Here is a 14106-nt window from a genome sequence, read left to right on the forward strand (position 1 = left end):
ACCTCACGAAGAGTTACAGCCGCCTCTGCGGGGCGGAGAACACCAGAGAGAAAAGAGCTCTCCGGCGGGCAGAAATCCGCCGGGGAAATTCCCTCCCGGAGGGGGAAATCGACGCCATCGTCACCGTCATCGAGCTGGACATCATCTCCATCACCATCACCATCATCTTCATCATCATCACCGCCATCTCCACCGCAGCACCTCGTCACCGCTGTAGCAATTTGGGTTTGATCTTGATTGTTTGATAGGGGAAACTCTCCCAGTGTTGATTTCTACTTGTTATTGATGCTATTGAGTGAAACCGTTGAACCAAGGTTTATGTTCAGATTGTTATTCATCATCATATCGCCTCTGATCATGTTCCATATGATGTCTCGTGAGTAGTTCGTTTAGTTCTTGAGGACATGGGTGAAGTCTAAATGTTAGTAGTGAATTATGGTTGAGTAATATTCAATGTTATGATATTTAAGTTGTGGTGTCATTCTTCTAGTGGTGTCGTGTGAACGTCGACTACATGACACTTCACCTTTATGGGCCTAGGGGAATGCATCTTGTACTCGTTTGCCAATTGCGGGGTTGCCGGAGTGACAGAAACCTGAGCCCCCGTTGGTATATCGATGCAGGAGGGATCGCAGGATCTCAGAGTTTAAGGCTGTGGTTAGATTTATCTTAATTACTTTCTTGTAGTTGCGGATGCTTGCAAGGGGTATAATCACAAGTATGTATTAGTCCTAGGAAGGGCGGTACATTAGCATAGGTTCACCCACACAACACTTATCAAAACAATGAAGATTAATCAGCTGTATGTAGCGAAAGCACTAGACTAAAATCCCGTGTGTCCTCGAGAACGTTTGGTCATTATAAGTAAACAAACCGGCTTGTCCTTTGTGCTAAAAAGGATTGGGCCACTCGCTGCAATTATTTCTCTCGCATTTTACTTACTTGTACTTTATTCATCTATTACATCAAAACCCCCTGAATACTTGTCTGTGAGCATTTACAGTGAATCCTTCATCGAAACTGCTTGTCAACACCTTCTGCTCCTCGTTGGGATCGACATTCTTACTTATCGAAAATACTACGATACACCCCATATACTTGTGGGTCATCAATGCGCGGTGGCATCAAGCTGCTGCCCTGCCGGCGCTCGCCGTCGCACTTGTGCCCTAGCCGGGGAGTAGGGTGCGTGGCGACCGGCGCCGATGTATCTCGCCGGGGAGATCGTGAGCAAAAATCCTTTTTTTCTGTTATATGAGATGCAATCGTGAGGGAAGTGGGAAGAGGGCTCCCGTGAATTTTGGATCGAGGGTTGCGGAACTTTTCGTCCGCTGGCATATTCCTCTGCGGCAGAGTATCAGTCCGTCAAACTTATTTACTAAGTGCACACCAAAGAGAATGATTAGACTAATGCAAAACACTGGTTAGTGGGCCTGATGGTGCTGTTTTAGTAGGTCTGGTATGTTTTGTTGGGGGCATTTAGAAAAATTCATGTTTGCTCCTTTATTAGTAGTAGAGATTAGTAGTAGAGATCCATCCACGAAGTATATATATATCCTTATTGTTGGTACTTGGTACTGACAGAAATTTTAACCATCAGTATAATAAATATGCTACATACATCCAGCCATGCCTACACCAACAGATCCATCGAACAGGTTATGCCAATACAGCAAAATTGAATCCGTGCGTACATCGAACAACAATACATCCATCATTTACACATGCGTACAGCTAGCCTGGACTGTCGTACAACCGAGGGGCGCTTCAGCACAAAGACAGGCGCTCGGCGGAACACGACAGGGACGATCTACATCTACCAGTGGTGAGGACGGGGACGAGTGATGGCGAGGCGGCGGACGCCGTTGGAACGGCAACGGATGAGCTCGACGGATGCCGCTACAACGGCGGCGGACGAGGGACGACAAGGCGGCAGCACCTCTACCCGGCGGCCGACGGGGACGAGCTGGAGGAGGTTGCTGCACCAGGGTGATGGAGGTCGGAGCAGTACGTTGCCGGGATGCTCACAGGGACGGCGGCACCTCGAACGCCTCCAATCGCCGGCGGCCGACGGGTATGGCGCGAGCTTGAGGAGGCCAGGAATGGCGGCGCGCTTCAAGAGGACGGGAATGGAGCGGGGGAGGAGAGTTGGGACGGCGGCGGCGGTTGCTGGTGGCCATGGCGGCCGGGAACAATGACGGCGGCCAGGGAGGGAAACCCTAACCCTAGGCTGCCATGGAAACGGGACAGGAGGGGGAAATGAGCACGGGGCTGTCGATCCGGGTCACTTTGCGAGGGCAGGTCAAGCGGATGGCAGTTTTTCCGTAAATATTTCGAAGTGGGTGGGACGTTCGGGTCCTTTGCCATTCGGGAAGCGGGGGAAGCTCGGGAAGCAGGTCTTGACCAGCTTCGTGGCTCGCAATGTATTTCGTGGCAGCCCTTCTCGTAAGTGCTTTCCAAATTTTTGCTGTTTGTTTGGCCTGCTGCTTTTTGGATCTCAAAAGCAGCAAAAGCAGAAGTAGAAGTCCAAATAAACAGGGCCTTAAGCCAAAATAAGGTAGTTGCCATGAGTTCTTTAAAATTACCATCCTACCTAGATGGCTGTGATGTGTCGTTCCGCTTTCACTATAATTCTCAGTATTGACAGCTTCATGTTGCTATGTAGAGATATCGCTATGATACCATTTTGTAGTAGACCTAGCATGCCATGGAGTTAAGAAACGGTTGTAGCACCTTGCTTCCTAAATCAAGAATGTGATACACAAAGTACAACTACTAGCTAAATGTCGGTGCCCTGCAACGGCTCATGAAATGAACTAATTAAATTATAATAGAGATGGTATTGCATGATCATGGTTGATTATGAAATAATTATCAGTAAACTTTATCTCTCTTTGACCTCCTCCGGTGTCTCTCATCTTATCAAACAACGTATTGTACTTAGTTCGTCAACCTCAGCCATCACAATCTCGCGCGCATTCTCGGCTACTGCCCCACGAGCCATCGTAGACGCCTCCTCATCTATGTGTTCCTAGGGCACCCATAGCCTTAACGTGTAGCTCTATGTGCGGCCAGTTCGCCGCCGGCCCTCTCCTTTGGTCAACAAGTTTCTCAAACGCCGACCCGCGTATTAGCTTTGTCGGGTAAATCATTGGCTACATCTAGATTTTTTTTTGTCAACCTTTTTAAAGCTCGTAAATATGATCATCGAAAATTTTAAACCAACGGGATCACTGGTGCCGGGAGCCAAAAATCTCCAATCCCTTTCCCTCGTCTCTACGTGTCTCTCCCATTCACGCGGACGGTGTGACACAACTGCCCTTAAAATTGGATTGGCATCTTCGGAATGAAGACGCTCAAGTTCTTGCTCGCCCAACGAAAATAAAGTGTAACACCTAAAAAAAGCTATTCTGCAGACACTTCCAATTAACCGGCCTTTATTTAGGCAAACACGTCACCGTATAAGTAGGGTCCTTGCATGGCCTCCCGTCGAACTCTCGGGGCAGCGCAACCTCTCACAAGCACGCCACACATCAATCGTCTGGAGGGCAGCAAAGCAAACAACGCAATGGCATCCTCCTACGCAGCCATCGGTGCCGTCCTCCCCTTGTTCTTGCTTGCCGTCGACGCGGCACTGGCCCCTGGCGCGGCGCCGTTGTCGACAGGGTTGCTGTCCATCGAGGACGCGTGCAAGCAGACCGCCGAGCTCTACGACCTCTGCATCGCGACCCTCTCCCCGGACCGGTCCTCCCTAACGGCGGACGCGACGGGCCTGACCAGGGCGGCCATCCTGGCCGTCCAGAAGAACGCGTCGGAGACAGCCACGTACCTCTCGAGCATCGACGAGGACGACAACTTCAACAAGACGGCGCAGCTGCAGCAGTGCCTCGAGGACTGCGGGGAGCGGTAAGCGGCGTTCACAATCGATGGGTCGACCATGGATGCGCGCGTGATCAAGCATGCATGGCTGATGATGCGTGCAGGTACGAGGCGGCGGTGGAGCAGCTCACGGACGCGGCGATGGCGCTGGACATGGGGGCGTCCAACGAGTCGCAGGCGCTGGTGGCGGCGGGCCAGGCTGAGGTGAAGCTGTGCCAGAGGGGATGCCAGGCCGTGCCGGAACACCGGGACATCCTCATGGCGCGGAACACCGAGGTCGACCATCTCTGCAGCATCGCCCTCGCCATCGCCAAGCTCATCCGCTGATGACCGGCATCACCATACGTAGCATCGCCCTCGCTGTGGAATACGATGGCCATAGATCTCTTCGAGGCCATGGTTGCTAATGCACTAATTTGTTGACACGGTAGGAACTGGATAGTGGTTGTGATCTTTCTGTTAACTAGCTGTATTGACAGTCGTCGTGATTCAACTACGGGTACATGACCATGCTACCCAACTCCTAACAGATTAAGCCAACGTTGATCAATCTGTCGGTAAACTCATTTTGCTCCGTTATTTTAAGAGTCTTTTGCTAGGAACATAAAACAGGGAAGGGGAGCATACAAGAATATAGTGGATACTGCTCCCAACTTTCCTCTCCACGCGATCTCAACTGGTCGAATTCCATTACCAGTATGATAACGAAAAAGCATCTAAATTTTGATAAATCTTAGACAACCTTCATGGAACGGAGGAAGTACAAGCAAACCAACATTTATGTGCAACAAGAAAAGCAAAAAAGGTTTTTGCTGAAATTGGGCTCTTCTTTGCCGCTTTTGCCGCTGATATGTTTTGATCTAGATAGCAGCTGTTGCTATAGTGTAGTCTGGGCCTGTAATAACTTCTTAAAAACGCAAGCATTAGGCGGCGCTCCTCCCTTTTCTTTTTATTTCCTGTATGTTGGAAAACTACTGCTGTTTTTCGTTATCTCCTGATAATGAAAATCGATCCCCTGAGGGTGGGTCGCTTGGAAAAAAAGAAAAGCAAAAGGTTTAGCTACACGCTGGCTAATGCTAGTGCTGGAAAGATTTCCAACGAGCAATGTATACATTACCGATTACAAACGGCACAAAGGGCCGCCAGAAAGGCAGCGTTACCAAAAACCAGCTCACGAACCACATCAACATGGGAGCGTGATCAACACGAAACACGTTTTGTAAGCATTTGTTGCTCCCATCACTAGGCTTAAGCATCACCACCATCTCCATCATTCTTGTCATGTCAATGTTGACATCTTCTAGATGCAGAGCTAACGAAGTAGAGAAGAACTAGAATCCCTTGAGCTCTAGTTGCTAAATCAAGAAGAGCATCAACACCTGCCTGAACAACATCTTGATCAGCAGGATCAAGTAAACCCGTACAATATTTCATAAACAAATAGAGTGGAAGATTAGTTGCATAAGTGATTTGATTAATTTTCCTTCAAAACAAGCTCTATTCCGAACCTCCCAAATTGTCCAGCATATTGAAGCGATGCCAGCAATTTAGAAATTTTGACTAGCTGGAAAAAAATATGCATATTTCATGGATAATGGTCTCATCATACGCATCCTAACCCGCGTTTGTCATACTTTGGGGAGGGGCAAATGGTGGCATGCCAAGGAAAAATTAGCGTTAATAAGACATGATGGATCCTTGGGATAGGCCTGGTCGTTTCGGGCAAAAGAGAGATCCTCTCTATGACACCTTTTTAGCCAGGTTCGATGGGTCCGTGGAACACGGAAGACCTATGGGTCAAAAGGTGTCCATTGGCTGGAAGCAACCAGCTTTGGCCGAGCAACATTGAACATAGGGGAAAAATAAATAATCCTACACATATATAGGGTATCATAGGTGTTGGATTAAGTATGACTAGTCGTCGGGACTTCCAAGGGACATCCGATAAAATCAGAAAGATACAGAGAAGATTAGCATGGTGCAACGATGATACTTTGATTGATCAGAACTTTATACTACCTAAGTCCTATTACTTATGTATCATCGGGTACGAAGAGGAGACAAGCATCGCACGAGGAGGAGAGGAGCAGCTGGACGTGAAGATGGACGTGGAGCTGGACAAGGAGCTGGACATGAAGATATCTCATGGACGCCCGAGGGAGGAGCGGGAGGCATGCGCGAGAGGAGAAGACAAAGTCCTGGCCGGCCCAGCACCCGGTCAGACCGGCCGCCCCGCCCGGTCCCTGGCCCAGTCCAACCGGGCGGCAGGCCAGATCCACCCCAGCGCCAACCGGGCACTACGCTGATGCCAACCGGGAGGGTTACTGTGCGACACTTCGCCCGCCCGGTTGCAACCCGGTCCCTGGCCCGGTTTGAACCGGCCAGCCCGGTCCCAGGCCCGGTCGACCGGTCCCCAGACCGGCCGTGTCCGAGTCTGTCTCGACCAGATCTATTGTGGGTCGGTTATTCTTGTATCTTTTCGACCAGAAGTCGTCCCGGACGCCTATATAAGTGCCCAGGACGCCCCCTAGCTGCTTCAGACCACGTTTAAGATAAACCCTAGTTCTTAGTTGTTTGCTCTGCAAAACTATTGAATTCCCTACACCATATTGCTTGATATTGTGTAGATCTGAAAAGTCTTGTGTGATCTGCTGTTCCATTGGGAATTAGACGGTTGCAACTTACCGCTTCGTGGTCGGCGGCTACGTGCGCAAGTGTGTGGAGTTGCGAATATCTTGCAGGGTTGAGAGCTGTTGCATTGGCGATAGGGACCAATCGAGAGATCTCGTTGCGTCATACAAGTTATCATCCACTTCATCCAAGTTACCTCCGCTGCAATCACCCCGTGATCATCATCACCACCGTTGCTTACTGAGAAGATCGGGCCACCCCTTATCACACACATTCAGCGATAACTTAGTGATCGATTGAACCATTAACATACGATACCGATTTCCTTTGTCACGCGATACTTTACTTGTCCGAGGTTCGATCATCGGTATCTCCATACGTAGTTCAACCTCGTTTCCGACAAGTACTCTTTACTCGTACCATGGTATGTCATCTCTTGTGACCTAGTCACATGCTTGCAAGCTAATTAGACGACATTCCACCGAGAGGGCCAGAGTATATCTATCCGTGATCGGGATGGACAAATCCCACTCTTGATCCATATTCCTCAACTCGCACTTTCCGAATACTTAATCCCATCTTTATAACCACCCATTTACGCAATGGAGTTTGATGTAATCAAAGCATTCTTCCGGTGTAAGTGATTTACATGATCTCATGGTCGAAGGACTTAGGTAACTATGTATCGAAAGCTTATAGCAAGTTGAACTTAATGACTTGATCTCATGCTACGCTTATTTGGGTGTGTGTCCATTATATCGTTCATCTAATGACATAACCTTGTTATTAATAACATCCGATGTTCATGATCACGAAACCATGATCATCTATTAATCAACAAGCTAGTTATACAAGAGGCTTACTAGGGACTCCTTGTTGTTTACATAACACACATGTATCAATGTTTGGGTTAATACAATTATAGCATGGTATGCAAACATTTATCATAAATACAAAGATATTATAATAACCACTTTATTATTGCCTCTTGGGCATATCTCCAACAGTCTCCCACTTGCACTAGAGTCAATAATCTAGATTACATTGTAAGGTACCTAACACCCATGGCGTTCTGGTGTAGGTCATGCTTTGCCCTAGGGAGAGCTTTAGTCAACGGATCTGCCACATTCAGATCTGTGTGTACTTTGCAAATCTTTACTTCACCATCTTCGATGTACTCGCGAATCGAATGAAAACGTAGCTTGATATGCTTCAGCTTCTTGTGTGACCTTGGTTCTTGTGCATTGGCGATGGCACCCATGTTGTCACAATAGATGACTAATGGGTCCAATGCACTAGGAACCACACCAAGCTCAACAGTGAAGCTCTTCATCCATACCGCTTCCGATGAAGCCTCCGAAGCCGCTATGTATTCAGATTCAGTTGAAGACTTCGCCACCGTGCATTGCTTAGAACTCATCCAGCTTACTGCAGCACCATTCAATATAAACACGTACCCAGACTAAGATTTAGAGTCATCGGGATCAGTGTTCCAACTTGCATCGGTGTAACTGGTTACAACGAGCTCTTGGTCACCTCCATAACAAAGAAACATATCCTTAGTCCTTTTCAAGTACTTCAGGATATTCTTGACCGCTGTCTAGTCTTCCATTCCTGGAGCACTCTGATATCTGCTGGTCAAACTAACATCATGTGCGATATCTGGTCTAGTACATAGCATGGCATACATGATAGAGCCTACTGCTGAAGCATAGGGGCTCTTGTTCATCCTCTCTCTTTCTTCCGCCGTAGCCGGACCTTGAGTCTTACTCAAGACCTTACCTGGCAACATAGGCAAGAACCCTTTCTTGCTTTCATCCATTCTAAACTTCTTTAGAATCTTGTCCATGTATGTACTTTGTGAAAGCCCTATTAAGCGTCTTGATCTATCTCTATAAATCTTGATGCCTAAAATGTACGCTGCTTCACCAAGGTCTTTCATTGAAAAACACTTATTCAAATAACCTTTAACACTACTTAAAAGTTCTATATCATTCCCAATCAATAATATGTCATCTACATACAATATCAGGAATGCTACAGAGCTCCCACTCACTTTCTTGTAAATACATGCCTCACCATGAGTCTATATAAACCCGAAGTCTTTGATCATCTTATCAAAGCGTCGGTTCCAACTTCGGGATGCTTGCTTCAGTCCATCAATGGAACGCTAAAGTTTGCATACCTTGTCAGCATTTTTAGTATCGACTAAACCTTTGGGTTGTACCATATACAACTATTCCTCAATGTCACCATTAAGGAACGCCGTTTTGACATCCATCTGCCAAATCTCATAATCGAAAAATGCAGCTATTGCTAACAAAATCCTGACAGACTTTAGCTTCGCTACAGGTGAGAAAGTCTCATCGTAGTCAACTCCTTGAATTTGTCGGAAACCCTTTGCGACAAGTCGAGCTTTATAGACAGTAATATTACCATCATCATCTGTTTTCTTTTGAAGATCCATTTATTCTTGACAGCCTTGCGGATATCAGGTAAGTCTACCAAAGTCCATACTTGGTTATCATACATGGATCCCATTTCGGATTTCATGGCTTCGTGCCATTTGTTGGAATCTGGGCTCATCATTGTTTCCTCATACGTCGCAGGGTGTTCATCATTGTTATCCACAATCATGACATTTAGACAGGGATCATACCAATCAGGAGTGGTACGCTCCCTCATCGATCTGCGAGGTTCAGTAGCTTCTTCGTTCAAAGTTTCATGATCATCATCATTTGCTTCCTCTCCTATCGGTGTAGGCTGCACAGGAACATCTTCCGGCACTACGCTACTCTGATCTATGAGAGAAGGTTCAATAACCTCGTCGAGTTCTACTTTCCTTCCAGTCACTTCTTTAGTGAGAAACTCCTTCTCAAGAAAGGATCCGTTCTTGGCAACAAAGATTTTGCCTTCGGATCTGTGATAGAAAGTGTACCCAATTGTTTCTTTAGGGTATCCTATGAAGACGCATTTCTCCGCTTCGGGTTCTAGCTTGTCAGGTTGTAACTTCTTTACATAAGCTTCGCAACCCCAAACTTTAAGGAACGACAGCTTAGGTTTCTTACCAAACCATAATTCATACGGTGTCGTTTCAACGGATTTAGATGGTGCCCTATTTAAAGTGAATGCGGCTGTCTCTAGTGCATAACCCCAAAACGATAACGGCAAATCGGTAGGAGACATCGTAGAACGAACCATATCTAAGAGAGTTCGATTACGACGTTCGGACACACCATTGCGCTGTGGTGTTCCCGGCGGTGTCAACTGTGAAAGTATTCCGCATTTCTTTAAATGCATGCCAAACTCATAACTCAGATATTCGCCTCCACGATCAGAACACAGAAACTTAATCTTCTTGTTACGTTGATTTTCTACTTCACTTTGGAATTCCTTAAACTTCTCAAAAGTTTCGGACTTATGTTTCATAAAGTAAATATACCCATATCTACTCAGATCATCCGTGAAGGTTAGAACATAACGATAACCACCGCGATGCTACACTCATTGGTCCGCACACATCGGTATGTATGATTTCCAACAAGTCTGTAGCTCGCTCCATTGTACCAGAGAATGGAGTCTTAGTCATTTTTCCCATTAGACATGCTTCACATCTATCAAGTGACTCAAAGTCAAGTGACTCAAGAAGTCCATCGGAATGGAGTTTCTTCATGCGCTTCTCTCCAATATGACCAAGACGACAGTGCCACATATAAGTAGAATTATCATTCAATTTAATTCGCTTAGCATCAATGTTATGAACATGTGTATCACTACTATCGAGATTTAACAAGAATAAACCATTCATCTCAGGCGCATGACCATAAAAGATATTATTCATATAAATAGAACAACCATTATTCTCTGACTTAAACGAATAACCGTCTTGCATTAAACAAGATCCAGATATAATGTTCATGCTCAACGCAGGCACCAAATAACAATTATTAAGGTTTAAAACTAATCCCGAAGGTAGATGTAGAGGGAGCGTGCCGACGGCGATCACATCAACCTTGGATCCATTTCCAACGCGCATCGTCACCTCGTCCCTCGCCAGGCTTCGTTTATTCCGCAGTTCCTGTTCCGAGTTACAAATGTGAGCAACCGAACCAGTATCAAATACCCAGGCACTACTACGATTACCAGTAAGATAGACATCAATAACATGTATATCAAATATACCTTTCTTCTTGATGAGGCCGCTCTTTAGATCAACCAAGTATTTGGAGCAATTGCGCTTCCAGTGCCCCTTCTCCTTGCAGTAAAAGCACACACAGTATCAGGCTTAGGGACAGCCTTGGGCTTCTCAGGAGGCGCAACAGCTTTCTTGCCGCCCTTCTTGAAGTCGCCCTTGTTGTCAGGCTTGCCCTGCTTCTTGAAACTGGTGGTCTTGTTGACCATCAACACTTGGTGCTCTTTTTGTATCTCAACCTCAGCAGATTTCAGCATGGAGAAGAGTTCAGGTAACTCCTTTTTCATGTTCTGCATGTTGTAGTTCATCACAAAGTTCTTGTAACTAGGTGGCAGTGATTGGAGTACACGATGAATACCCAACTGGTTAGGAATCACAATCCCCAAGTCACTAAGCTTCTTCGCGTGCCTAGACATCTTGAGCACGTGCTCGCTAACGGAGCTACCGTCTTCCATCATGCAGCAAAAGAAATGTTTCGAGGCCTCATAGCTGTCCACGGCCGCATGAGTTTCAAGATAGCTTTGAGCTCACGGACTAGCTCACACGGGTCGTGGTGCTCAAAATGCTTTTGGAGCTCTGCCTCTAGGCTACACAGGATGGCACACTGAACTTGGGAGTACCGAGTTTTCTGAGTCTCGTAAACATTCTTTACTTCATTGATTTCAGTTTCTGCAGGTGGGGCACCTAGAGGTGCATCAAGCACATATTGCAGGTTTCCACAAGTGAGGAAAATCCTCACATGACGGAACCAGTCAGTGAAGTTGCTACCATTGCTTTTAAGCTTTTCTTTCTCTAGGAACTGGTTAAAATTGATGGAGGGGGCCGCCATGATCTACAACATATTTGCAAAGAGTTTAGAATAAGTTTATGATAAAATGAGTTCAATTTTAATTCTTAAATTAACTAGGTGAACTCCCACTCAAAACAACATCCCTCACATTGTCTTAGTGATTACACGAATCAAATCCACTACACCAAGTCCGATCTTCACGAGAAAAGATGTAGTTTCAAAGGCGAACACTCAAAGTGTTCATCATATCATTCATATGACTCATGCTCTACCTTTCGGTATTCCGTGTTCCGAGACCATGTCTTTACATGCTAGGCTCGTCAAGGCTACCTTAATATCTGCGTGTGCAAATCTGGCTTGCACCCATTGTATGCACATGTAGAATCTATCACGCCCGATCATCACGTGATGCTTCGAAATGACAAGTCTTAGCAACGGTGCATACTAAGGATGAACACTTTATTATCTTGATATTTAGTGAGAGGGATCATCTTATAATGCTACCGTCGCGATCTAAGCAAAACATGATGCAAAAAGGATTAACATCACATGCAATTCATAATGTGTGACATGATATGACATTTCTTCTTGTGCTTTTGATCTCCATCTCCAAAGCACGGACATGATCTCCATCATCACCAGCATGGCGTCAAGGTCAGTGGTGCCGCTTCAAGGTTGTCCATCACTTATAGCTACTATAACAACTACTTGAAATAATGCTATTACATGATGAATAGACACGCAGGTCTTTAACAAAAATTAAAGAGAACCATTAGGCTCCTGCCGGTTGCCATAATACAATAATGAACATCTCATACATCAAATATAACATCATCACACGGCCATATCACATCACCAAACCCTGCAAAAACAAGTTAGACGCCTCTAATTTGGTTTGCATATTTTACGTGGTTTAGGGTTCTCTAGTAAGATCCAATCTACCTACGAACATGAACCACAACGGTGATACTAGTGTTGTCAATAAAAAGAGTAGATGTAATCTTCACTATGGTGGGAGAGACAGACACCCGCAAAGCCACTTACGCAATACAAGTTGCATGTCAAGCATGGAGCAAGTCTCATGAGACGCGGTCATGTAAAATTAGCCCGGGCATCCCACCATCCCGCAAGATGCAAAGTACACTAACTAAAAACAACAAAAGCATCAACGCCCACAAAAACCATTGTGTTCTACTCGTGCAACAGATCTATGCATAGACACGGCTCTGATACCACTGATGGGTTCGTTGCATGGAAAACAAAAAAATTTCTACCGTGAACATGAACAAAAACCAAGATCCAATCTAGGAAGAAGCAAGATCTAATCTACCAAGATCGAAGCAACAAGAAGGATGTGAGACTAACTGATAGGGCAAAGGTGGCCGATCTTTCGATGAGAGTAAGATAGCGTCGATTTGTTGGTGGAGTTCGTGCTTGACGATCCGACTACACGTGCAAAGCTCGTGCGCCAATGCAATCGCTAGGACAATCTCCGGGAGTTACTGATCTTGCGGAAGCACGATCAGCCTGACCAGCGAGGGTCTTAATTCCTACCTGAAATCGAGAACAAGTAAGAACTAATAATGCAATCAGAATTATTGCGGATATAGATGAAAGCTTTATTGAAAAGGTGGGATTCCGAATAGTCGGTCTTGTTCTGGGCGTTGGCCTCAAAAGAAGTACACGAGAGTTGCAGCAATGGCTAACTTTTAGTCTAATCAAAATCCGAGTCTAAATGTGACGGCTATGGGGGTATTTAAAGGAGGAAAAGGTGGGGTTTCGGCCAGCCATGCATATGGTGGCCGAACCAAACCCTAGAAGGCCTTTCCCCCTTCAATACGGACTCTAAAAAGTGGCTGACTTAAATCCTGCGAAAATTACATGGGCCTGGCCCAAAACTAATGGTGTCGCAGCACCATGGACTCATGTGGACGAAATTATGAAGTGGAGAACTCTATATTTCGTCCATGTCTCCATCTCCAATTATGGTGGCTTCAAAGTTCTGAAATCTCCACTCGCAGCGTCTTCTTCAATCCTCATATGTTTGCTGCCATCTCCTCCATGTGTGATCATGCTCCAATGCTTGTCCCTCTCATCCATGCTAGGTCCATCATTCCTAAGAGTAACAAACACATCTGATTTAGGAAGCATCATATTCTCATGTATGTGAGGAATAGATCCAAGAAACGAAAGTACCTGATAGTTAAGTTGTTTGGCACGAGCTTGAGTGATTGGTCCTTGAATTTGTGTGGCTGTAGGTACAGCGGTTGTATCAATAGATGGGATGTCCTCATCATGCTCCCCTTCTTGAATTGAAGTCGTCCTCGACGCGATCTCATCTTCTTCACCAAAGTAAGGCTTCAAATCTGCAATGTTAAATGTAGGACTAACCGGACCCAATTCTGCAGGAAGCTCAAGTTTATATGCATTATCATTTATTTTCTCTAACACCTTAAAAGGACCAGCGGCACGTGGCATGAGCTTAGACTTGCGCAATGCAGGAAAACGATCTTTGCGCAAATGCAACCAAACACGATCACCAACATCAAACACAACATGCTTTCTTCCTCTATCCCCAGCAATTTTATACTTAGCATTCATGCGTTGTATGTTGTCT

General features: G+C 45.8%; 1 protein-coding gene and 1 non-coding gene across 2 annotated transcripts; both read left to right on the plus strand.

The window, feature by feature from the left end:
• Positions 1-3487: 3487 nt before the first annotated feature.
• On the plus strand, positions 3488-4369 carry LOC127348532 (uncharacterized). Its single transcript, XM_051374527.2, has 2 exons — positions 3488-3903; positions 3981-4369. The coding sequence occupies exons 1-2, from the start codon at positions 3566-3568 to the stop codon at positions 4201-4203; spliced, it is 561 nt and encodes a 186-aa protein (XP_051230487.1). The 5' UTR covers positions 3488-3565; the 3' UTR covers positions 4204-4369.
• Positions 4370-5793: 1424 nt separating this feature from the next.
• Positions 5794-5899, plus strand: LOC127297691 (U6 spliceosomal RNA). The gene has a single exon (XR_007849384.1). It is a non-coding gene; the product is annotated as a U6 spliceosomal RNA (small nuclear RNA).
• Positions 5900-14106: the final 8207 nt, after the last annotated feature.

The sequence above is a fragment of the Lolium perenne genome, chromosome 3 (genome assembly GCF_019359855.2).
Source record: "Lolium perenne isolate Kyuss_39 chromosome 3, Kyuss_2.0, whole genome shotgun sequence".
Taxonomy (NCBI): Eukaryota; Viridiplantae; Streptophyta; class Magnoliopsida; order Poales; family Poaceae; genus Lolium; species Lolium perenne.

Excerpts from the sequence above, each read along its gene's own strand:
- LOC127348532 (XM_051374527.2), top strand. The coding sequence starts at position 3,566 with ATGGCATCCTCCTACGCAGCCATCGGTGCCGTCCTCCCCTTGTTCTTG. Across the intron at positions 3,904-3,980 it reads CTCGAGGACTGCGGGGAGCG|GTACGAGGCGGCGGTGGAGC; the intron begins GTAAGCGGCGTT and ends TGATGCGTGCAG.